Source organism: Mirounga leonina, unplaced genomic scaffold (assembly GCF_011800145.1).
Source record: "Mirounga leonina isolate KUSES-001 unplaced genomic scaffold, KU_Mleo_1.0 Mir_127, whole genome shotgun sequence".
Lineage (NCBI taxonomy): Eukaryota > Metazoa > Chordata > Mammalia > Carnivora > Phocidae > Mirounga > Mirounga leonina.
Window position 1 is genome coordinate 56,277,745 of NW_023270316.1, and position 23,360 is coordinate 56,301,104.

Below are 23,360 nucleotides of genomic sequence, written 5' to 3' on the forward strand. Positions count from 1 at the left end.
CAGTGGATTCTGTCCACCATCAAAACTACCCTCATTTTGAAAGTCCTTCCTTTCTGTGTTTGTAGTTTCCCCCCATCGCTCAGAATACCTTCTGCCCTACTCCTATTTGTCTCTTCGCCCTGGGGTCCAGCCAGGGACTACACAGGAAGAAGGGCAGCCCTACAGTCTGAGGGCTGCAAGTTCGCATCCCCTCCGCCACGGACTGCACCGGTGACCTTAGACAAGTTGTTTTTTTTTTTTTGTTTTTTTTTTTTACTTCCTCTATAGTCTGGGGAAACAGTTTTTCCGCTCATGGGATCCCTGGACTAATGAGATAATTAATGTAGACTACTCAGACCACCACTGGTTCATTGTAGGCGCCCAAATGCCACGGGTCTGACCCCACGGTGAGAAACTGCCTCTTGGGGAGCTGTGGGTCAGAGAGCAGAATTGAGATAACCTCTCACCTCCTCATGATCTCACTGTATTTCAAACCCCATCTATTGCCTCGCCGGCGTCTTCTCAGACCCTCTAAAACCTCTTGTCCCCCCAAATACCCTGGGCAGCAGAAAGAAACCCAGGGGCGTTGGGCGTCTAAACGAAGGTCACCCCGGAAACGGGGTCCGGCCCCCTGACGTACCCCCGACTGCCAGGCGGAGCGTAGCGAAACCGCTGGGGGCCCGCCCGGCTCCGGGCGGAGGAAGGCTCAGGGCTGGACTGACAGCTTGGGTAGGAGGAGGAGAGAGCAGGCGGCGCGGCGGAGGAGGGGAGAGCCGCCGAGAGGAGGGAGCAAGGGCGGGAGCAGACACATGCGCGCTGCCTGCCGCCGCCGCCGCCGCCGCCGCCGCAGTCCTTAGCTTCCCGGGGACAGGAAACCTTCGAGACCGAGCTGCCACTGCCGCCTCCCCGACTGCCCCCCATTCCGCGCGCCTGCCACACCCTCCTCCCCTTCTTCCAGTATCTTCCGGTGGGGCACTGCAGGGACTCGGCCCGCGCTGCAGTCTCCCCCTCCCGGGGGAAAGCTGTGACCCCCCCCGCAGGAGCGGCGGGGCGGGGTGGGGGGGCCTGGGAGAAGATGGCGACGCCGGGAAGCGAACCCCAGCCTTTCGTCCCTGCCCTCTCGGTGGCTACTCTGCACCCCCATCACCATCCCCACCACCACCACCACCACCATCAGCACCACGGAGGAACCGGAGCCGGCAGCGGGGTCGGGGGAGGCGGCGGCGGCGGCGGCGGCGGCGGCAGCGGGGGCTTCAACCTGCCCTTGAACCGGGGGCTGGAGCGCGCGCTGGAGGAAGCGGCCAATTCCGGGGGGTTGAACCTCAGCGCCAGGAAACTGAAGGAATTTCCCAGGACCGCGGCCCCGGGGCACGACCTCTCGGACACGGTGCAGGCAGGTGAGAAAGGGCCGAGGGGCAGCCAGTGGGTGTGGGTGACTGGCTGTCGCGCCTTCCCCTCGCCGCGGCCCGTCAGATCTGGCCTCGCTGGGGGTCCTCTGGCCGGTGCTCTCCAGAGTAGGGAACACGCGTGGGCGCGGGAGAGGCGGGCCCGAGGAGGGCAAGGTGGCCCCCGCCTGGCCGGAGAACTGGGGTGCGCCCGGCTGCGGCGTCCGCGAGCTCGCGGGTCTCCGGCTCCCCACCCTGCGGCGGCCGCGCCAGGGAAGTGGCGGCCGGGCCGGGAGTCGCGGGCGCGCTGTGGAAGTGGGAGGTTTGGGGCGGCCGCGTCGGCTTCCCCGGCGCCGCGCAGAGGCCGGGGAAGCCGAGCGCCCGGCCGGTGCTTCCGACCAAGGCAAGCCCGGTTCGCGCCAGGCGTCGCCCGTCCGGACGGGGAAACCGAGACAAAGGTGGCGCGCCCGGGGTCGACCCGAGGGCAGCGGCGCATCGCCGGGCGGTCGGGCAACTTGGTGCCGACTGCGAGGAGGTGCCGGGCTTCCTCTTCCTGCGCCTGTGCGAGGGAAGAGTCGCTGGTGGTGTCGCCGATCCGAATGGGCAGCCGCTTCGCCGGCGGTCGCGCGGCTCCCGCGTTCCTTGCCTTTCGCTGACCGCCCACGCGGTTCGGTCCTGCCGCCGAGGCTCGCCGGTTCTCAGTAACCCGATCTTTGCGGGGGCCCAGCAGGGGACGGCATGGCATATTGAAAGAAAAGTAGTTAAAGTGAGCCGGTTTTCCTGTGTGAACCCGACAAGTTGTAACTCGCGCCAATGAGCAGCCAGCTCTTTCAAGTTATGTCATGTATTGACATATTTCTGAGACGTCTGCTTTCTCTTTGGTAGTTGGAGTTCCTGGAGCGGGATCTATAAACAGGAAGGAGGGTGGTGGAACTCGATTCGGGCCTTGGGATCCCTTAGAACTGCCTTGGTTTCCGACCATCCGGTTCAGCTCCCTGAGGGGCAGGGTTTGTATCTTGGCAAGCGCCCAACATTTCCCAGCGCAGTGGGTGCCCCATTTTGGAACCACTGCCCAGACCTCCTGGCTGTCATCACCTCATGGGCTGAGTGTCAGACCCCTTGGATACCGGATGGCTCAACTCTCAGCTCCAGATCTCCCAGTTTCCTCTCCTGGGGGAAGAAAGGGGGTTGGGCCAGGGAGCAAGGCTTTTGGAGCTAGGTTTCCAGTGCTTTTTGTTTTCGACTTCAATTCAGTAAACATCTTTGAGCGTCTTAATGAATATTTAGAAAGAATTCCAAGTTCGCTGGAGGCAAAAAAGGGCTCTTTAGGGTCATTAAACTTTGTGACTTGCATTAGGGATAGTCAGGAATGAGCGAAAGGGAGGGAATTTCCAGAGTTGAGCTCTCAGCAGCTGGGGAGTCTCTCGATAGGACCTCTTAGTTACATTTTCTCAAGTGGAAGTTATTCCAAGAATTGCCTGAATCATTAATTTAAAAAAAAAAAATCTGTTGTTAAGTTCTACTTCCCTTTTGCCTTAGAGTATACCAGGGACTGTGGAAGGATTGGATATGACTGGGGAAAACAGAGCTGGCATGACCAATGATATGTGTTTGTATGGTCAGTAGGGGGGTTTGAAAGTTGTTGGTCACTTCAGTTATGCAGACGTTTATTCCCAAATTTGAGTGAACTTGATGTGTCTGCTGTGTTGGCATGTCTTTGAGACCTGTGCTTTTAAAAGCAGGGGCCACCTTTTTCAGTTAAGACCTTGCCATGTGAGGTAAATGCTCCACGATATTCCTGTTCTCCTCTCTTGCTTGCTTGTGGTGAACTTAGGCTGTGAGTGTTGCCAGTTTTTAATTATGACCCTTCCTTGCACATGTTTAATGTTCAGAGAATTCTAACTAGTTAAAACTCAGAATCTTAATATGAATTTCCCAACCAAAAAATGCAATTTTAGTTATGGGATAGGGAATGTCACCAACGTTTGTAGAAATGTAGGACAACCTGGAAAAGATAAAGTGTGTTCAACGTAGCCAGCTATTTCTCGTGAAATGTGAGTACCCCGATGTATTCAAGGGTTGCTTCTGCAAAACATCTTTGCCTCAGGTCAAAAGCTGGCTGTAAACCAAATGTATTCTGCCCTTTGTTCTAAAGAAATATTTACTGATCACTGTTCTTTATTTGGAGAAGCAAAAATCAAAATAAAGCAAGAGTTAAATCACCCCCAGTTTGCACAGTGTTGACATTTACTGCATATGAAGTTCCAGCAAAGTGGAGAGTATGAGGAGTAAGACATACAATAAAGATAGTGGTTTCTCCTGGTTAATATTTAGTTTACAGAAAAGCTCTTAAACTCAGAATGGCACATGAAGATTCTTAAAGACCTAAGATGTAAAGTGTACTTTTTCATAAATTTTGTAAAATGAGGAGTGACATAGAAAGCTTTTTCTCACTGCTCAGTTGTGTAACACAGGCCATTTGGTTTATTCCCTAGCAGCCAGCTATGCAGACCTGCACTCTTGGGCAGTGTAACCTATCTGAACAGAGTGGAAAACTGGGATGTAAGTGCAGAAACATAGAGGCCGGGGGCCGCTCAGTAGATGTCTAAGCTCTGTCACTGAAGTGCATACATATTTTTCACAGGGAAAAAAAACCTCACAAGCCCTCACTCAGAGTGCCTCAAATAGGCTCAAAGCCTATTGATTTGCTCATATTTGAGTCGAAATAATGTTGTTGTCAGGGCCCAGTCTTTTTTCAGGTGAGAAGGTTCGGAAAGAAAGGCGGACTTATGCTGGGAGAAGCATGAACAAAAGAACCAAGATTAGCTCTTGGTCTGTGCACTTTGCAGTGTGCCAAGTACTTCATCTGCATTATCCTGCTCAGTCCTCACTGGAAGCCTATTCATATCCTCACTTACAGTCGGGGAGATTGCAATTGAGAGAAGTCAGGTAATATGCTCAAGATCATACCCCTACTTAGATGGTGAGCCAGTGACTGGACCCTGACAGTTTCACTTTGGCTTTTCTGTTCTTGACCATTTTCCTGTGAAGCAGAGAAGAGGTGGAGAGGAGCGGAATCTGGGAGGCTGTTTGGAGGTTCATTCGGCCAACATTCATTCCACGAGAACCTGCCAAGCCCCGCTAAGTGTCAGGCACTCTTTTAGGCACCAGGGACCATCAGAGAATCCCTGTATCCCTTCATATGGAGTGTGCATTCTGTTTGGAGGGGGATGGGGAGAGAAAGGAGGAAATTGATTTTGCAGAATGAGTTGGAATATTTACAGTACAAATATAATGCCTTGTTTTAGAAAGACACATGCAGCCTTGATTTAAGGTGACTTGAAGTAGCTTGTAACAACAAGAGCACAAAGGATGACTAGTAAGAAATAGAAACTGAAGCTTAAAATTGGGCCTGATAGGGGCGCCTGGGTAGCTCAGTTGGTTAAGCGACTGCCTTCAGCTCAGGTCATGATCCTGGAGTCCCGGGATGGAGTCCCGCATCGGGCTCCCTGCTTGGCAGGGAGTCTGCTTCTCCCTCTGACCCTCCCCCTCTCATGCTCTCTCTCTCTCTCTCATTCTCACTCTCAAATAAATAAATAAAATCTTAAAAAAAAAAATTGGGCCTGATAAAAAGAAGTACACACGTGCATCAGGAAAGCAAACTTTTTTTTTTCTAGTGCTGATTTATTAAGTGTGTCATTTTGGGATGAAGAAGTTCAAGATGGTGTGGAATGTGACTGAGAAAAAGCAAATCGAAAAGAGGAGTAAGAAAAGAAAGTGTCTGTCTCAGATTGATTGCAGGAGGTGCTAGAAAATAAAAAGGAAGCCCTTGGACTTGATTCGCAGACAGTTGGTGAGAATTGGTCCAATTAAGGAGAGGGTGGAAGGGCGCCTGAGTGGCTCAGTCGTTAAGCGTCTGCCTTTGGCTCAGGTCATGATCCCGGGATCGAGTCCCACATCGGGCTCCCTGCTCAGCAGGAAACCTGCTTCTCCCTCTCCTCCTCCCCCTGCTTGTTCTCTCTCTCTCTCTCTCTTTCTCTCAAATAAATAAACAAAATCTTTAAAAAAAAAAAAACAAACAGGAGAGGGTGGAGTGTATCATGGCAGTATCTTTTTTTTTTTTTAAAGATTTTATTTATTTATTTGAGAGAGAGAAAATGAGAGACAGAGAGCATGAGAGCAGAGAGAGAGCAGAGAGAGAAGCAGATTCCCCGCTGAGCAGGGAGCCCGATGTGGGACTCGATCCCGGGACTCCAGGATCATGACCTGAGCCGAAGGCAGTCGCTTAACCAACTGAGCCACCCAGGCGCCCCATGGCAGTATCTTTTTGAGGTGGTTGGAAGCAGGAAAGACTGTATGGGAAATGAAGAGCCTACCCAAGCAGGAATATAGAAGTCTGGCATAAAAAAATGCTCACTGTGGTCCCGTATGTGCCTGTGTGGAATGTATAGGAGAATGCAAGGTGAAGATAAGATAGGAATGCATGAGAAGGTAAGTAATAGTTCAGGAAGTCCCAGGAGCCTCAGAGCAGGTCAAGGTGAGATGCTGAATCGCAGAGATAGACATTGTCTGTGAAATTCAGAAGAAATGGTCTTTTCAGTTAAGCTGGTTAGGAACGACTTTCATAGCATAGGCATGGTTTGGGTCAGATTTTATAGGATGGATTAGTTTTAGATAGAAGTGCCCGTGGACATTCGGTGGTCAGAAAGATATTTCTGAGATGTGGAGTGAGAACCTGACGGCCTGAGATCTGTGAATAAAACAGAAAGAGAGGCATTTAAGCCTGTGCCTCTGGTCATATCCTCCCTGCCCACTATCACCATGTAATAAGGTCACAGAGAGCAGGGCTCTTAGGACCTTTTATTTGAGGACTCTGGAGTTGGCTGAGGCCTGGGATTTGTCAGCCTGTGGGACTAACACCCTAGTCTTTCTGAGCTACCTCTCTCAAATGTCTATATAGATTCAAAGAATCTTCTTGGAGATTTGTGGGCAGGCTTATATGCTGAATGCTGACTTACCCCACCCCACTCCCATCCTATAGCAACTGAATCCTTGGGATATTAGCACTCTTTAGTCATCAGAATTCATACAGGACTTGATAAAGTAATCTATGTGTTCTCAAATACATGTTCTGTTCCATAAATTTGGCTACCGAGAGTTTTCACTACAAATGTGATGAAACTTCTGAAATCATGTGGCTTCTTAAAATTTACGTTCTTTTATAGTGATATTTAATTTCAGATTATTTTTCTGCTCTTGAATTAAATTTATTAGTTATTGCCTTACCTGTCATTTATTGTGGCCATCACTATCATATAAATGTCCACATTTATGACATGTATCTTCAATGCTTTTCCATTCATAAATGATCAGTCACAGCCTTTCCTTCCTATTATTATTTTTTCTTCTGTTGATCAATTCCTTCCTTGTTAAGGTGTAGAGGACTTTTAATGGTGAAAGCTTTTAGAACATCGAAAACTCAGTATATGTTGCCACTCAATATGTGGTGGCTCGGGATCCTGTCCAGATGCGCTCTTCTGTGTGTCTGTGTATGGCAGAAACCATCTCCACAAACCCACTGCTATTCTCAGTGCTTGCGTTATAGGCCGCTCTTCATTGAAGACGTAGGAGCACCCAATCAAGTTTCTAGAATAATAGCATACAATTATAGGTCACAAAACCTCTGGGAATTTTTGGCCTGTGCTGGTTTATGAAGAAACAGCCCAGGGTTTGACCTTCATCATCGAAATGATTCTACTGGATAGTTTGTCCGTCACTGTGACATCTTATTTGATTTTTGGTGAGTGTAGGTCATTAGGCCAAAATTTGGCATACCCCACCATTTAAAATTTTTTATTTAAGTTATTGACTAAAAAATTTTTTTTGAGTTCCATGGCAAACTTAATTTTTTTCATGCTGTGGTTTAGTAACTCTTTGGTGGCAAGCATTTAAAGGGTAGATACCTTTTGAAGTCTGTGTTAACCTTGATCAATTCACAGGTCAATTTCCTTTTACTCTTGTTCTTCTGATGTGTAGGAAGACTTTTTCTATCCTGTTACTCGACTTCATCATTGCTTGTTTTTAAACATAAGTTTTTCCCTTCTGTGTGTACTTTTCTATTTTTCCCTTTATATCTATCCATATAAATATATATAAGTACAAAATACGCAAAATAGAGAAACATACATAAAAGTATAGATAGGTAGGTGGATAGTTAGATGATAGATAGATAGATAGATAGTTTTGTGTTTAGAGGAGCAGCATTTACTCTCTCAGTCTCTCTCCAGAGTCACCCCCAGGTACTGTACAGATTATGTTTTTCCAGAGACTTGGTAATTTAAATGATAGAAATGCTATTAACTCTACTTAAGTTGGCTGTGGGTTCATCCATCAGGCCACGTAACTTGAACTCTTGTCTAAGCCTCACAAAAACCTGTTTGTGACACTACTTTCCAGATTTGGCCTCGTTCTTTGGAAAATTAGGGTTCTGCCCTAGAGAGACATCAGGAGAAACTGCCCTGGGCTTAGATTTGGTAAGTCCACCAATCTGTGAACTCTTTCATGATTGAGTCAGTTGTTGGGATTAAGATAATTTGGTGTTAATTGCAGTGACTATTTCAAATTATAATACTATAATCTATCATAAAGGTTTAAGGATATAAGGCACAAAACCCAACTATATTTAGATATTTGATGCCTTTATTTATATGCAACCTATAGGAAGCCTAGAAGCTTCTGTTACTGATACTCCTGGTTTTTGTTGCTGGTTTTGTGAAAATTAATTCCAGAATTTGCAGTTACTGTATTTCAGATAGGTTTTTTTTTTTTTTCTATATGATGTGGATTGTTTAACTGAAAGAAAAAAAAAAAAGGTCAGAATTCCAAGTAAGCCTTATTTTAGGGAAACTAGGTCTACCCATGGAGACAAGCTTGAAGCTTAATTGAAGAGCTCAGTAGTATTGCTTCCATCTAATGTAGTAAGAAGTCTTGCATTTGGAAACCATCTGTTCCCACAAAGTAATTCAAAAATAAAGTGAGATGGTTTACATGAACAGAAAGTTGACGAACTGTGAGAATTTGGCTTCTCCTGCTTACTCCAGCAAAGCAACAGGGGGAAAATGCCTTTATCATCAGATTGCTGCCAGTGTTCATAGTTTTTCCCAACGCTATCCCCCTTTACCGGCCACAAAGGGGGATATAGGTTGGGGGCGGGGAAACAATTACAGAAGAATGATGTTTGATTTCCATAACAGAAATATTGTATGTTCTTGCATGATGAGAAATTATTGCTCCGCTGTTAATATGCTGTTGGTTTATGGTTCCCAAAACTCTTCCAGGACATTTTTGTCACCAGCATCAGGCTCTAGGGGTTTGGAATCTTCTTTGATGTTGGCTTTTCTTCCTTTAGCTGTGTTTCCTTCGTCTTTTTGCTGGAGGGGGCCCTCAGACCTTGAGAGATTAATAGGGCCATGAGACCCCCAGCTCAGTGAGTCCTGAATTTCCTCTTCACTGTTGTCACCAAATGGGCAGAAAGAGACCCCATCTTAATTTTTTTTAATCCTCTGGTTTCTTCCGTGGCTTTGCTTTTGACAGCTGACCCCTGCACGGCAAGACCCAGCATTTTGCTACACAACGTATTCCTCCAGTATTCTTTCCTGTGTTTGATGTTGATGCCATCCAGTGTTAGGAGCAGCATCAGTATGTCTGACCTGGTTCTGTCAGCGTAGCTCTGATTCGACTCTTGTTATCTCTGCAGGCAACAGTGACACATTAAGAGAAGGGTATCAGCGGCAGGCTCTCTGACTTGGCTGTCCCCTACATTGCCTTCATTTTGCTTTTCCAGGTCATTTCCCTCACTTCCCCCTTCTGCCTGCCCGGTCGGAGTCTACTTCTCTCCCACTCTGATTTCGTCCAGTCCCCAGGGCAACTTAAAACGCACAGCCACCCCGCCAGCCCTCCCTGCAGATCTGAGCCCTGAATCATGCATGCCCTCAGGGCACCTTTGCAGTAGTTCCGTATGGCATTTTTGGTTAATGATTACCTTCCTTCTTTGGTACTTTTCCCATGTTTAGGCTGTTTCTGCCTATCCTGTCCTGGAAGGTCTGGCCAGGCAGGGTTTTCTTTATTTTTACATGTGCTCTCCGTGCCTCTCGCGAATAGTGCAAGGTCTCCATCAGGGTGACTGTTGCATCTGCTCTTTCCCACTCGCGGCCCACTCTGAGTCTCTGTACTTTTAATCCATCATCTTGGATCTGACCAGATAACTGAGACCCTGAGCATCAGTGCCCTCCCCTGCAGAGTGCGAATGATAGGTACTCAGTGGGGTTATTCTGAAGACAATGATTATAAAATGACACCAGAACACTATCAAGTGTTTTCTCTGGGCCAGGTATTGCTCCTCGTGCTTTATATGTAAATCTGTGTATTAAATCTAGGTAGTATAGGTATCGCCTCATTTGATTCTTGCCGAGTGTTCTGTTTTAACCATAGGAGGAACTTGCTAACCCCTGTCTCCTCTAGCTGTTACCAGGATCCCACCCAACCTCCTGCATCTGGTTCAAGTTCATCTGCCTCTGAAATGCCTTTCTTGACTACTGTGGCTTGAAGAGGGCGTTTAGATTTCTAGAAAGGATCCGTTCACATCTCTCCCAGAGAGCCTAAGCCACTTGACCAACGTCACACAGCAGGGCGGTGGGTAGGCTCCTGAGCCAAGGCAGAGTCTCACAGCCTCACACCAAAGGGCTGTTTCTGTGGAACCCGGAGGCTACCCTGGCCTGGATGAAAGACCTCCTTCCTTCCATAGAGTTCTTAGGTCAAACTCTTCCAGACCAGCCATGTGGATGGTGCCAGAAGAACAAAAAATACTGTGAAACCTTTAATAGCATATGGTTTAAAGCCAGGGAGAATAAGATATAAAATTAATAGTGGTTATAGATGAAACATGTTAGTTCAGGATTTTACTGCATGTGGTTTGGGGGACATGCATGGGCCCCGGGTGAACTGGATTCCAAATACTGAAAGGCGGGCATGTGGGGCAGTCCCTGGTCTACAAACTGGAGGCCCACAGTGGTCTTTCATTGCAGTGTTTTTCTTGGAACTCCTGTGGAAATAAAGCAGTAAGTGGTGGGTTGGTTCTCTCGCCAACCCTCTATTTAACCCTGGCAGAGGTGGGCCTCCCTATTAATGGTGGTTTCTTATTGTTTCTTTGGAAAAATGCAGTGTTAGTTGTAACATGAAATTCTGAATCTGGAGATCTTGGCATCAGGCTGTGAACAAAGCTCCCGCCTCGTGGGGACAACTCTCTCCCCTTCATCCTTTCCTACCGAATGTCAGAAGATTTCTCTCCCCTCCTCCAGGTCCCTCAGTCCGTGGGTGTCCCTTCCCACTGGTGTGGGGACAAGGGTTGGCATAAGTCAGAGGGTCGGCTCCGGGACTCCTCGAGGCCTCCAGGCCGAGGAGGGGCTGGCCCAGCAGATGTTGTTCGAGGGAGACGGGCAGGGATTCAAACCCTTCTCCATGTATTTTTTATTTTTTTATTTTTTGTATATTATTTCCTCAACTTACTAACTTTGGAATTTGAAGCAAGTTCCTGAATCTCATGGAGCTTCAGGTTTTGTAATTTGTTAGAAGTGAAAATACTCTTTACCCCTCAGGGCTGTGAGGATTCCTGAGGGAGGTGCAGGACCCAGAGCAGTGGGTCTGGGACACAGTGAGTCATCAGTAGATGTCATTGGTCCTCGTGGGCTCCCCTGGGGTTATGTCATAGTTTTCTTCAGTAAAAGTAATTGTTGGAAATTGTTGGCATATTATTAGCATGGGGGCTATGAGCGCACTGTGCCTGGGTCTTAGTCCTGGCTCCACCAGGACGTGGCGAGTGCTTAAACTCCCTGTGCCTCAGTGCCCCCATCATAAAATGGGGGATAATAATCATAGGATTATTGTGAGGAGTAAGCAAATGAATATATGTGTAAAGTGTTTAGTTCAATGCCTGGCATTGACCTTTGCCATCATTATTATACCCCGTTATCTTTAGAAAACGGATTCAATTTTATAAAGCACCAAAAAACCCCTAAATTCCTGGAAATTTTGTGACATTATAAAATGATTTTAATCCCTAGAAAGCTTGAGTATACATGCTTTCAGTGTGTGTAAGCATTACTGAAAGTCTTTGACAGTCTTTGGAGGATGATAGAGTAGGTGGTACTTATTCCAGCTCTAAATATTCAGAGCTGAATTGCATGTGAGGAAACCCAGACTAGATGGTGAAGTGGGTTTTCCTTGGGTTATGTTGCTAGTGGGTGGTTGAGCCAGGACCAGGTCTTCTGAGCTTTTATGTGATTTCCATTCAGTCTTTAATATAACAGCATTCTTAGGTCTGATTTTGATTTTACCAGGATGGAGAAATCCTGAGGGGGACAAGAATGAGTTTTGGATTCTTCCAGTGAAGGATGGGGAACCATATTCTGGTGCCACACTAGGTACTGAGGCCAAGAGTCTAGGGTCTAAGGCTTATTTTTGGCCTCAGGATTGGAAGGGTAGGAAGTTGGGGGTGAGGTCTCAGAGGAGGGCTTGCCTTGTGGCTCTCTGTCCTGTGCAGGAGTCCTGCCCCTGATTTAAAAACTTTCTAGAAAGGGGTACCTGGGTGGCTCAGGCGGTTAAGCGTCCAACTCTTGATTTCGGCGCTGGTTGTAGTCTCAGGGCTGTGAGATCGAGACCCGAGTGAGGCTCTGTGCTGGGTGTGGAGCCTGCTTAAGATTCTCATTCTCTCTCTTCCTCTGCCCTTCCCCCGGTTAAAAAAATTAAAAAATAAATAAAAGCTTTCTAGAAAAATAAATAAAAGCTTTTTAGATTTAAATAAATAAATAGATCACCTTTTTATGCTCTTGGCAAAAAACAATTTGTGAATCTTTTTACATTTTGGCAACTGCTCTGAGGATGTATAGCAAATAATTCTGTAAGATGTGAGAAAATGTCTTTGAGGAGGCAAAGCTTTAAGAATAAATATATAGACTTAAATGTATCTGTTCTTTTCTCACTGTTTTCCTGGCATCCGGATTTATTTTGAACTTTATTAAAGAGTTAATTCTTTAAAAGCCTTGTGGTAGGTTCAGTATCATGCTGAAGTTTCTGCTAATGGAACTGAAAGGGGCATGTCATCTGGGTTCAGGTTCCTTCAGAATATGTCTTCATTCAGTCCTCATGCCTGCCTTGCGAGGTAGGTAGGGCCCTTGTTGCCGAGAAGGAAACACATCAGCGAGGCAATCTTAGTAGGTTTGTAGATCCAGTAAAGACAGAGCCAGAACTGGTGTCAGCTCCTGTGGTAAGTGTTGGAGTCTCTTGCCAGGCTCTATTATGGTGTCACTGAATATCTAGAGCTGGAGGAGCAGGCCAGAGGAGGGGATCTGTCGTATTTGACAGGCAGTCCGTGGGGTGACTCAGAGTGAAGAGCAGACTCTTGAATTGGAGTCAGATTCTGGACTAACTTCTTTTTTTTTTTTTTTTAAGATTTTATTTATTTATTTGAGAGAGAGAGCATGTGTGTGTGTGTGTGCGAGAGAGAGAGAGAGAGAGAGAGAGAGAGAGAGCGCACGAGCAGGGGGAGGGGAGAAGTGGTGCAGAGAGAGAAGCAGACTCCCTGCTGAGCAGGGAGCCTGATGCGGGGCTCCATCCCAGGACCCCGGGATCATGACCTGAGCCGAAGGCAGACGCTTAACCGACTGAGCCACCCAGGCGCCCCGGACTAATTTCTTTCTCCCACTAATCTGAAAGTGGATGCCAGGAATGCAGGTACATGTGTGGCAAGTTCTGATCCTCAGCGGTTTGTAACGGCCAGCTATCAGCTCCACTTCTGAGAACTGCATTTTCAAGCAAGCATTCTCTGAGGTGTCTGTTGTTTAGAAACATAAATACACATTAGGGTTTTTAGTTTTCTTGTACGCAATTTTTGTATTAGGTAGCTCTAAGGCTTACCCTATATATCCCTAATTTATCACAATCTCCCTTGAATTAATGTTATATCACTTCATGTAAAACATAAGAATATGTCATATATTCAGAATATTCAGTTCAGTTCCATTTACTCTGTGCTTTGTGCTATTTTTACATGTATTTTACATAAATATATGTTTACATATATTTTGTATGCATCATAAACCTTGAACACTTATTTAAACTACTTTAAGGAATTTAATAAAACTACTTATGCATAAAAAACTTTATAGTCTTTTATTATAAAAGACTTTATAATATGTAACCTAGTTGAACAACCCATTTTAACTGTACTAGATTTTATTCCCTGTGAGAAATGAATGAAGACTCATTGGGTGAGTGATCAAGTAGTTTGTTTTCTAGAGTATTCTCTTTGTAATAGAAGTGTTTATATTCTTAAAGTTGTTTTATTAAGTAATAATCACTGATTTGATTTCTAAAAATGCATTTTATTTCATCCTACAGATCCTTCGCTACATTAATTCATTGCTCTTACAATCTTATAAATGAGATCAAACAGCAGCCCATTTTGGCTACAATGGCAGCACGGCTTATGGCTAAATAACCAAAATTTTTTGTGTTGATGCAAATTGATCCAATTCAAAGGAATCTGATTGTGCAATTGAAGGCAAATAGATACCTCTTTGTGCAGTTCCCTTGGAGGTGTGGATGATAATCTCTGCATGCAATTTTAGGCAATTATGTTTTTTTCTGGTCTTTAGAAAGCCTGGATAAATCAAAGTTAATTTTAGTTCTACCAGTCATTCCTGTGGTTATAGTCTTGCAATAAACTCTAGCTGTGGTTTGTTCAGATATTTACAATTCATGCTTTCTTGAATCTGTGCAGTCCTTTAAAGGGTGCTGTGCTCTAACTTTAAGAGTGCTAATGTGCTAAGTCTGATCTATTTTGTGAAATTCAGCTGGAGGCTGTAAAGACTTGCTTCTGCTCCCCTTCCACCCCCAACGTCCTTGATATGTTAATGAAGACTTGGTATCTCCATAGGAAATTTGCACAGTGGGAGTTCTGGGGTAATGTGTCCTGATAGAGCCCCTAATGCCTGCCCCTTAGAGAGTGAGTGACAAAGATAGGAGAACCCAGCTAAGTGCTCGCATAATCAGGCAGCCTGGGTCTCTCTAAAGTGGTTTCTTCGTTTCAGTGTGTGCCCTGTGCTCTCTGGTGTGTCCGGGTCTCAGACCCTGCTGTCCTCTGGCAACGAGGAAGCCTTGTTTGTACTCTCTTGACACCACATCGTAGATTGGGGTGATGAGCCCCATCAGTTTGGGATGAAAGACCTCAGCTTTCAAACTGAGCTTTCAATCACTTTGTGACATGCCACCCTCTTTTGGTTTTGGAAAGAGAACATTTGGTCACTGTGGACATCACAAGATGTGCTCTTATAGGATGATCATAAGTAGCATCATGCTGAGTCCAGTCTGGTTTATGCTTCTTGACCTGGCTTAATGAGGGATAGCAGCTCCTGATCTGGATGATAAATCCTGTGGTCATTCCACTCATGTGGGACCATAGACACCATCTTTTAAGAATAAACTGAAATGGAGACAAATGAAGTGACTTGCATGTCACCCTGCCCCCCAGCCAGTAAGTGTGGGATCAGGTCTGGAATCAGAAGAGCTTATCCTGGCCATCTCTGTCTACCGCCCAGACTGCTGTCCTTTGAAGAAATGGCAGCGCTTGGCTGGTTTCTCTTTTTAACTTTCACACCAAGAAACCCTCACAAGAAGGTGTTTGGCATTTGTTGTTCGTTTTAGTGGGCACAATGCAGTACTCATTTTAAAATTTTGAAATGCAGCATAGAAAGGAGTCTATACAGAATGTAGGCATGATTTCAATGGTGACAGTAACATAGACATAGAGAGCAGACAGTAAGCTGGGACTTGTCTTGACTGTAATGTTGACTGCCCGGTGTGTGCATTGGTCAACACTCACAAAACTCTACCCTTAAAAATGGGGGCATTTTTTTTGTATATAAATTATACCTTGGTAAAGTAGACCCATTATTCAACTTAAAAAGTAGACCATTTGCAGTCTGTGTTTTAGCTCTCTGCATGCTGTGTATCCCTGATTGACAAGCTGTTTTAAAACACAAAATAATTGGGGCTTCATGGCTGAGTCAATGCCTACTGCTAAAAGACTGATATATCTATTGTAGTGGACAGATTCTTTGATCCTCATTTTCTTTATTTTGAAACAGCTTGTTAACTGTCTATATAGTCATACTAATAAAATAATCTAAGTCTAATTTTGAGTAGCATTTTATTTTATTGATAGTAAAAACTGATACCGAGTCGAATTTTCTAGGGTCATTGGGATGATGATGTTGGCTAATGAAGTCCAAAGGCCCAAGAGCATTTGTTTGTGCATCTCTTGGGTAGCAGACACTGTGCAGACAGGATCCCATTCTTCCCGCCAGCCTATCTGATAGGTGTCATGTACCTTAAATGTCATCAAGTACAGATACTGAGGCTCCTAGATGTTAAGCAGCTTACCTGAGATTCCCCACGTGGGAAATGGAGGAGCCAGGGTTTGGATCTTAGTTGCCTGACGCTAAAGCATTCGCCTTTCCCACCAAGCACATGGTCATTGAGAAAGAACCACCTATCCCGGTTCTTTCTAAATGTGGAGCATGTTGGCTCTTCCCTGGCTGCAACCCGTAGCTCTGCAGCATGTGTGTATCACTCCCAGACTGCCCACATTACAGCGGTGACCGGCCGGGCCCCTGCGCAGCCTCCTCCCGTGGCTCTCTCCTGCCTGCCCACCCAGAGTCAGCTGCCCGCCTGCCGGCAGATCCGATGGGCCCCTGGGATCTGGCGCCACCCTACTTATCCCACTGGGTTTTCCTCACACCCTCCTCACGGCCCCTGGGGCTCTAGCTGCCTTTTCCTGTAATGTCCCCATATGTTCTGGGTTAAGTGCCTCTCCTTCGCCTTTGATCATACCTTTGCTTTCCTCTCTGCATTTGCCAGATAAAATAAAACTGAAAACAAAACAATAAAAAAATAAATAAATAAAACTCCAGTACTCCAGGTGCCTGTCAGTCATCCCCAAATCTCAACTCCTGCCTCTTCTGTGATGTCCCTCATCCCAGCCTCCCACTCCCCGTTCACCTCCCATCTTTTCTGAACGTCAAGCTTTGGGTCTGAAACAGGTGGTTTCAGTGATCGAGTTGTCCCTCAATTATTCTTTAATTTTATGTCTTTTTCTTTCTAGGTCATAACAATAAGAATGATAACCACCTTATTTATTGAGTCCGGCATTGTGCTGGGCACTTCAGATGGCTTTTCTCAGTTAACCCCCAAACAATTTTAGGAGACAAGTATATGTTTTCTCCCTATTTGGCAGATGAGAAAAATTGAGGCTCAGAGAGAGAAATGTCCAAGTCCTAAGTGGAGAAACTGAGATTCAAATCCTGTTTGACTTGAGTGGTCACATCTCACTCTTTACTGACTCCTCGCAAAGTCCTTGAAGATACTGGAAAAGAAAGGAAAGTGACATTTCCTATGCCTTTACTAGGGTATGGCGTAGAGGAGGTCGGCTCATTTCCTCACATGATTTTTACACTGGTGCTAGAAATTAGATCTATGGCCTCCAAAACCAAGGCTCAATTTAAATAATTTGCTCCAGGTCACAGAGCTGAAAAGTGGAGACATCAAAATTAAACCAGGTCTTTCTGCCCCTAGAGACGCACCGCTCTGTGCATGACAAACTCCTTCTATATTTCTTTTTCTTAATTCTCTCCAGGGCCTTTTATTTCTTTTTTTATTCTCTCCAGGTCCCAGCTATATATTAGTGAAACTTTTCAATTAGTTATAGGTTGATTGAAAAACACAAAGGTCCCCTTTATTCTGTTAGAGAAGCATGAGCGGTTAAGGCATCTTCTGGGAGGGACGGTGGAACCCACAAATAAGATAGATTTTTAAAAGAGATGCTACACGAACGAAGGTGAAGTGGAATCAATTCTTGAATGGCATGGCAACCACAGATAAACCACATTTATCTTGGGAGATGTACTTTATGCCTTCCTGACTTGTACTGTAGTGGAGCAGGAATGTCTAAAATTAAAAGATGGGAGAGGATGACTTAGGATTTCTGTTCACATTTTTAAGTCGCTGTATTGTTAGCTTACTCCCAGTCAGCCTGCTTCCCCACTCCACCTTTTTCAGAGACAGAATTAAAAGCTGTTGGTGCTTACTCTGGGCCCTGTCCTTGGTGGATGTGTAGACCACTGAAATTCACCCAGAGCTCACTGTGAAGAATAATTAACTATTAAAAAACAAAACAAAAAACCAAGCCCAAACAATAAAAAAGGAACTCCTTTCGGTTCTGAATATATGTTACAATAGTTAGAATTTCACTGATCAAAGCACACCTTCTCAGTGTGCCCAGTGCCCCTGGTGAATCTCTGCCGTTAGTGCAGTTAACCCCGTGTGACGAGAAGATAGGTCTGTATCAGGTCTAGTTCCTGGATCTTGCAACACGTCCTCCACTTTCGTTTCTGTCAGCAGAGTGTTTCTATTGAGTATGCCCACAGAACAGCTGTCAAGTGGAATTCACAGTGATGTGTGTTAGCCTGAGAGCCGGAAGATACTCGAGGGTAGATTCTGGAGTGATGGACACCAACTCTGTCTTCTGCACATGGCCTTTGTGCTCTGGGTAGCAGAAGTGCTGGCTGTGTGCACTGGGTTTTCTCGAAATGTGCCAGGTATGTCATCTGCCCAGGGCTATCGAGCTTCTTAGAATGTGCATGATACCAGAGCTTTCCTGGAATGAAATACCACAGTGCTCAGATCACCATGTCTTTGTCACTGGCTTCCCTCCTTTTTTTGCTGTGACATTCCAAGAGGTTTAAAACTATGGTAGCTGTTTCGGTAGTGGGCTTGGAGATCAGGTGATCAAGTGGGCAACAGATCACACAGCAGTGTGCACAGTGACTTGGAACCACATTCAAGGCATTCAAAGTTGGGGTTCCTGCTTTTCCACCTACTGGCGTGGTGACCTTGGGCAAGTCGCTGGGAAAGCCCTGCCCAGTACCTATTTCAAGGGCCTTTGGAAGTTGAATATGTAAGGAGTGTAGAGCAGTGCCTGGCATCTGAGAAACACTCAATAATTATTAGCTATTATTACTTGTCTCTTTTTTATTTGCTTCTTTGTTGTCATTCTCTCCCTCCATCATCAAATGCTGACAGTGACCTTGTTTTTCTCTTTCTCTTGTAACTAGTACCCCTAATTCCCAGGATGGTATCTAGCCCATGGTAGGATCTTAGTGAGTGTTTGAGCTCAATAAATGAATAAAGTGGACAAGTGAAGGAATGGCAGGCTCCACGCTGGATGCTTTATGTATAGTCATAGAATGAACGGGTGTCTGCCTTCCTGAAGCTGCCAGTCAGCCTGGTGGAGAGGGGACTGGAGATATATCATGACCGATGGTGATGAGTGAGTGACACACAGGGAAAGAACGAGGGGAGGGGAGACTATTTTGGATGGTATGATCAGGGAATAGTAGCATTTTCCGACCCCGTATGGTTGACTGATAAATGGCGCACCTTTTTCTCTTCATCTCTTTGAAGACTTAAAATAGTTATTTGTGGGTCCCCTTTCCTGCTTTTTAAAGCATTTCCACCTCAACTGTTTCTTCTCTTCAAACATACAAACCATTATGTGCATGTCCTAAAGTTTCTAAAAGGAAGACGAACAAACGTCAACGCGATTTAAAAGATTTTAAAGAGTCAACCAAGTAACTTAAAACTGGGTATGATACACACTCACTTGTTTACTTTTGGTTGCTTGGAATTAATTTTTTTTTTCCATTTTGGTGTGTGGGATATTTATTGGTTTTTCTTCATCTTTTCCTTGTCTGTTTGGATAAATTCAGTCAGCAAAGTTCTTTTTGGCAGCAGGAATGATAAAGACTCTGCTTAGTCTTAGGATGAGATTTACATTAAATATTTACAAGTACATTCTCGAATATTAGAATAACAGGTTCTTTTTGGCCAGTGGATGGTGAGATTACTGAAAAGATCAAATCCAAATATGCCTGATGGACAAGAGCCACCCTCTTCAGGAGGCGGAAATCCTCGATAGGGTCCTGAGTTGGACTGACTGTAGGGAGCTGAGAGCTGTTAGAAGGCTGCTTTCTCCCATCATCACCAGCACAAAGAAGTGTGTTCTCTGCTGCAGATTAATGATCTTCTAGGGGGACAGGTTAAGCTCAGCTATGAACTCCAGACTTTGGCGAAGTTGCCTATTGTATGGCTTAGCTTCACAGGGCCTTGAGGTGTGGGCACTGCCATCTAAATAAAGCACTATTACTTGGCCTTGTGGTTAGGGTGCTAGCACTGTGTTTGGAGGGCTTGGCCTCTCTATGCTTTGCACACAGATGGTTCTCTAAGCTGAAGGAGACTTGGCACCATCACATAAATCTACAGAACTAAAAGGTGTGTGTGTGTGTGTGTGTGTGTGTGTTTAAGAGATGGGGACACATTGGTCTCTTTTCAAAGCCTTGCACAAGGCTCGTGTTTTTCAGAGTCTTGAGTGGACTAAATGTGAGCCCTGTTCAGTGCCTTGCAAACAGTGGGAGATCAATGTGTGCTCATGGGAGCCATTTAATTCGGACTGAATGATAGGATCCATTTGAACCGGATTGATTGATACAGAAACTTGCTGGATTTATGTTAAGTACATCATATGTTCTTTCTCTCTCCGTTTTTCATGAAATGCATCCAGGAAGCTCTTTGTGGCTGAAAGAGTGAAGCTGGCCTCTGAGCCCTGGAGCTCATGCCTCTGGTAAAGTAGTAAGGAGGATCTTTTGGGAAATCCAGAGGGAATGAACATGATGAACAGGCGTGAAGGAGGAAAGCCCTGGCAGGGATGATACAAAACAGTACATCATCCGAAAGTAACTAATATTTGACTTTGGAATGCATTTTTATTTTTGGCAGTGGATTTGTCTCCTGTGTTCTGCCTGGACAAACATTGGAATTAGCCGGCATTCCTTAAGCACATGCTGATTAGGGCCAGAGAAAGTGGCAGCCTTGAGGCATGCTGGTGACCAGGGGAAAGCCATCTGGATTAGACATTGTCATGGACCTTTGTGTTCATGTAACATCTCCCTAAGCCAGAGAAACAAGAAACCTGGAAGGCACTGTTAGTGAGGTTCTCACGCACTGCAGCATGTTTGAATCTTGGTGCCCTTTATGCCGGCCCTAAATGAGAATGCTCTTCCCTTCCCTTTCTTTTTTTTTTTCTTCCTGTAGGATTCAGGTTCTGTAAGTGTAAAAATTCCCGAGTGGGACAATTTAAGTTCCTTTCCTTCTGATAACCTGGAGTCCTGACCGAAGTTGTCAGTTGCTGCTGGACTCAACAGAAATAATTGCGTTCTTTATGCCGATTATTAGTGTATATTTTGAGACCCAGGAGGGCTGTCACAATATGGTCACAATACTCTTGTTGATGAAAGCTCTGAGTTTTAAATGTGGTCAACTTTGGTGCCCTTTGACAAATTGGGGAGCATGCTGCTTCTCTTTGGATGTTCTCAATATCCCCCCCCGCCACCACGAGCCAGAATTAGAGGCTCCCTCATGGTCCCATGGAATTTTGTACTTACCCTTTATTATATGTACCTCATTGTATTGTGTTCTTTATTTCTCTGTCCTCAGCATAAGGCCCACATCGCCTTTGTGTTAGTTTGCCATTGCTTCATAAGAAACTGCCACAAAAAAATGTAGTTACTTAAAACAACGTAACATTTATTATCTCACAGTTTCCCTGGGCCAGGGGTAAGGGCACAGCTTAGCTAGGTCCTCTGATTAGGGTCTCACAAGACTTTAATCAAGGTGTTGGCTAGAGCCGCCTGAAGGCTGAGTCCTCTTCCAAGTTCATGAGATTATTGCCAGAATTCAGTTTCTTGTGGTTGTAGAACTCATAGAACTCATAGTGGCTTTTTTTTTCCTTGAAAGAGGGTCCCAGTTCCAGTCCCTCTTTAAAAAGCATCGCCTGGGGCACCCGGGTGGCTCAGTTGGTTAAGCGTCTGCCTTCGGCTCAGGTCGTGATCCTGGTCCTGGAATCGAGTGCCCCATCAGGCTCCTTGCTCTGCAGGGAGCCTGCTTCTCCCTCTGCCTTTCTCTCTCTCCCTCTCTCTGTTTCTCATGAATAAAATAAATAAAATAAAATATTAATCCAGATGGCTTTCCCCTGGTCACCAGCATGCCTCAAGGTTGCCACTTTCTCTGGCCCTACTCAGCATGTGCTTAAGGAATGCCGGCTAATTCCAATGTTTGTCCAGGCAGAACACAGGAGACAAATCCACTGCCAAAAATAAAAAGCATTGCCTGATTAAGTCAGGCCCACTTGAGATCATCTCTCTGTTTAAGAACTCAAGTCAACCAGTTGGGGAACTTAATTACTCTTGCGAAATCCTTTGGCCGTGTTAAGTATCATAATTATTGGAGTGATGATATGCCATCGTATTTATGGGTTGCACTCACATTCAAGGGGAGAGGCTTCTAGAGGGTATAGATAACAGGGACAGATATCTTGGGGGCCATCTTAAAATTCTGCCTACCAGAATGACCAATAATGTTGAAAGAATGAATGAATGGGATGAATGAATTCTAATCGGTGGCAATACAGCAACCAGCTTGATTGTAAAATGAGTGAGAGAAGGTATTGAGGTCCTTATTGCAAAATGCAGTTGCAAGCAGTTTCTTTATCACCAGCGAGCTGTTTCCTGGCTGCTAGGAAGGCATCAGCCGGAGAGAAGAAACAGCAAGAAAGCAAGGAAGGAAAAAGAAAAGAAGGAAATCCTGTCTTGGGCTGATTTCAGGTGGCGGTTCCACTTCTGAGGAGTTCTACCCACCTTCCAGGCTGCTGACATTTACAAGTTGGTCAGAGACCAGGAGCTAATGGGTGTCTCCTCCGTTTTGCCCCGGGGCAGAGCCATTCTGGATGCAGAAGGGTGGAGGCAGTAAAGGGAACCCCGTCTGTCAGCTTGGCTTCTGGTTTCCAGAGATGGAGTCTCTGCCTTAGGCTGAAATAAAAACCTGAGTCTTTATTCCATCCCTTATAACCACAAGCACATGCGGTATCTCTTGGAATCCTCCAGCAGTGAGATGCATTAGGTGTGGAGAGGAAGCCTTAACTTCAAATCTCCTGGCTGCGGTTGGCTTTAAAAATCAAATTGAACCATGGCCGTCTGTGTTTAATTTGGAGGAACAGAAAGGATGTGTGCTTTGTGGCGCCCACGTAGTATAAAAGTCTCCATGACATAATACCGCTCTGCCCGGCCTTAGAAGCTTCCCGTGCAGACAATGGCCCTGCTTCCCTGACAGTTCCCAGGCAAGGGTGCCACCTTATGTAAACATTGCCGTTTTTAGTGCATTGCAGAGGCAAAAGGATGACACATTAATAGCAGCTGGAGGATCTCATTAAAATTGGGAGGAAAATATGAAGACTGGAGTCTGGTAATGTACAAACAGTGAAAGAGTCTTTGTCTCTTCTGATTAACAATTGGATACACTCTGATTGCCTTTCTGGATTGTAAGAGGCGGCGGCATTGCAGCCAGAAGAACCATGTTTTTCTTCTTTACAATAGACTGTCCTTGTTTTTCAAATCTCTTACTCCCTCCAAAATTAATATGCCGGGTCCTTGGGACTCCCTTGAGAGCTGAAATGGTGTGGTAGCTGGTCTCCATGAGCTGGTGCAGAATCAATCAGCAGTCACTGGGCTGGATTTGGGAACACCTGCATTATACAGTTAGATGCTCACATCTTGGGAGGTGGAAGGACAGGGCTTGGCCCTCCTGCCACAAAGGACAGGGAAGCACCCTGCGGGGGAGCTCTCTGGGGGAGGAGGTGTTGGCATTCTCTACGGTTAACCGGTAGGACCACACTCGGCAGGGAAGCCTCCATGCTGAAAATAGTTCCTCCCTCCTGAAGAAGGCTGTTTTCCCAGGTGTGTAGGTGGGGGACTTGCTGTGTGCAGGGCAAGGGCT

The 23,360-nt window shown here is 45.6% G+C and overlaps 1 protein-coding gene across 7 annotated transcripts in view; it reads left to right on the forward strand.

The window, feature by feature from the left end:
* Window positions 1-811: 811 nt before the first annotated feature.
* The window catches only part of LRCH1 (leucine rich repeats and calponin homology domain containing 1), a 191,689-nt gene continuing 169,140 nt past the window's right edge, over window positions 812-23,360 (forward strand). For 3 of the 7 annotated variants that reach the window (XM_035003372.1, XM_035003370.1, XM_035003378.1), the window contains exon 1: window positions 813-1,376. In XM_035003372.1, coding sequence (XP_034859263.1) covers window positions 1,055-1,376 — 322 coding nt within the window. In that variant the 5' untranslated portion in view covers window positions 813-1,054. Of the gene's footprint in view, window positions 1,377-23,360 lie in introns of all 7 variants that reach the window. The other 4 variants (XM_035003374.1, XM_035003373.1, XM_035003377.1 and 1 more) reach the window with 3 other exon arrangements.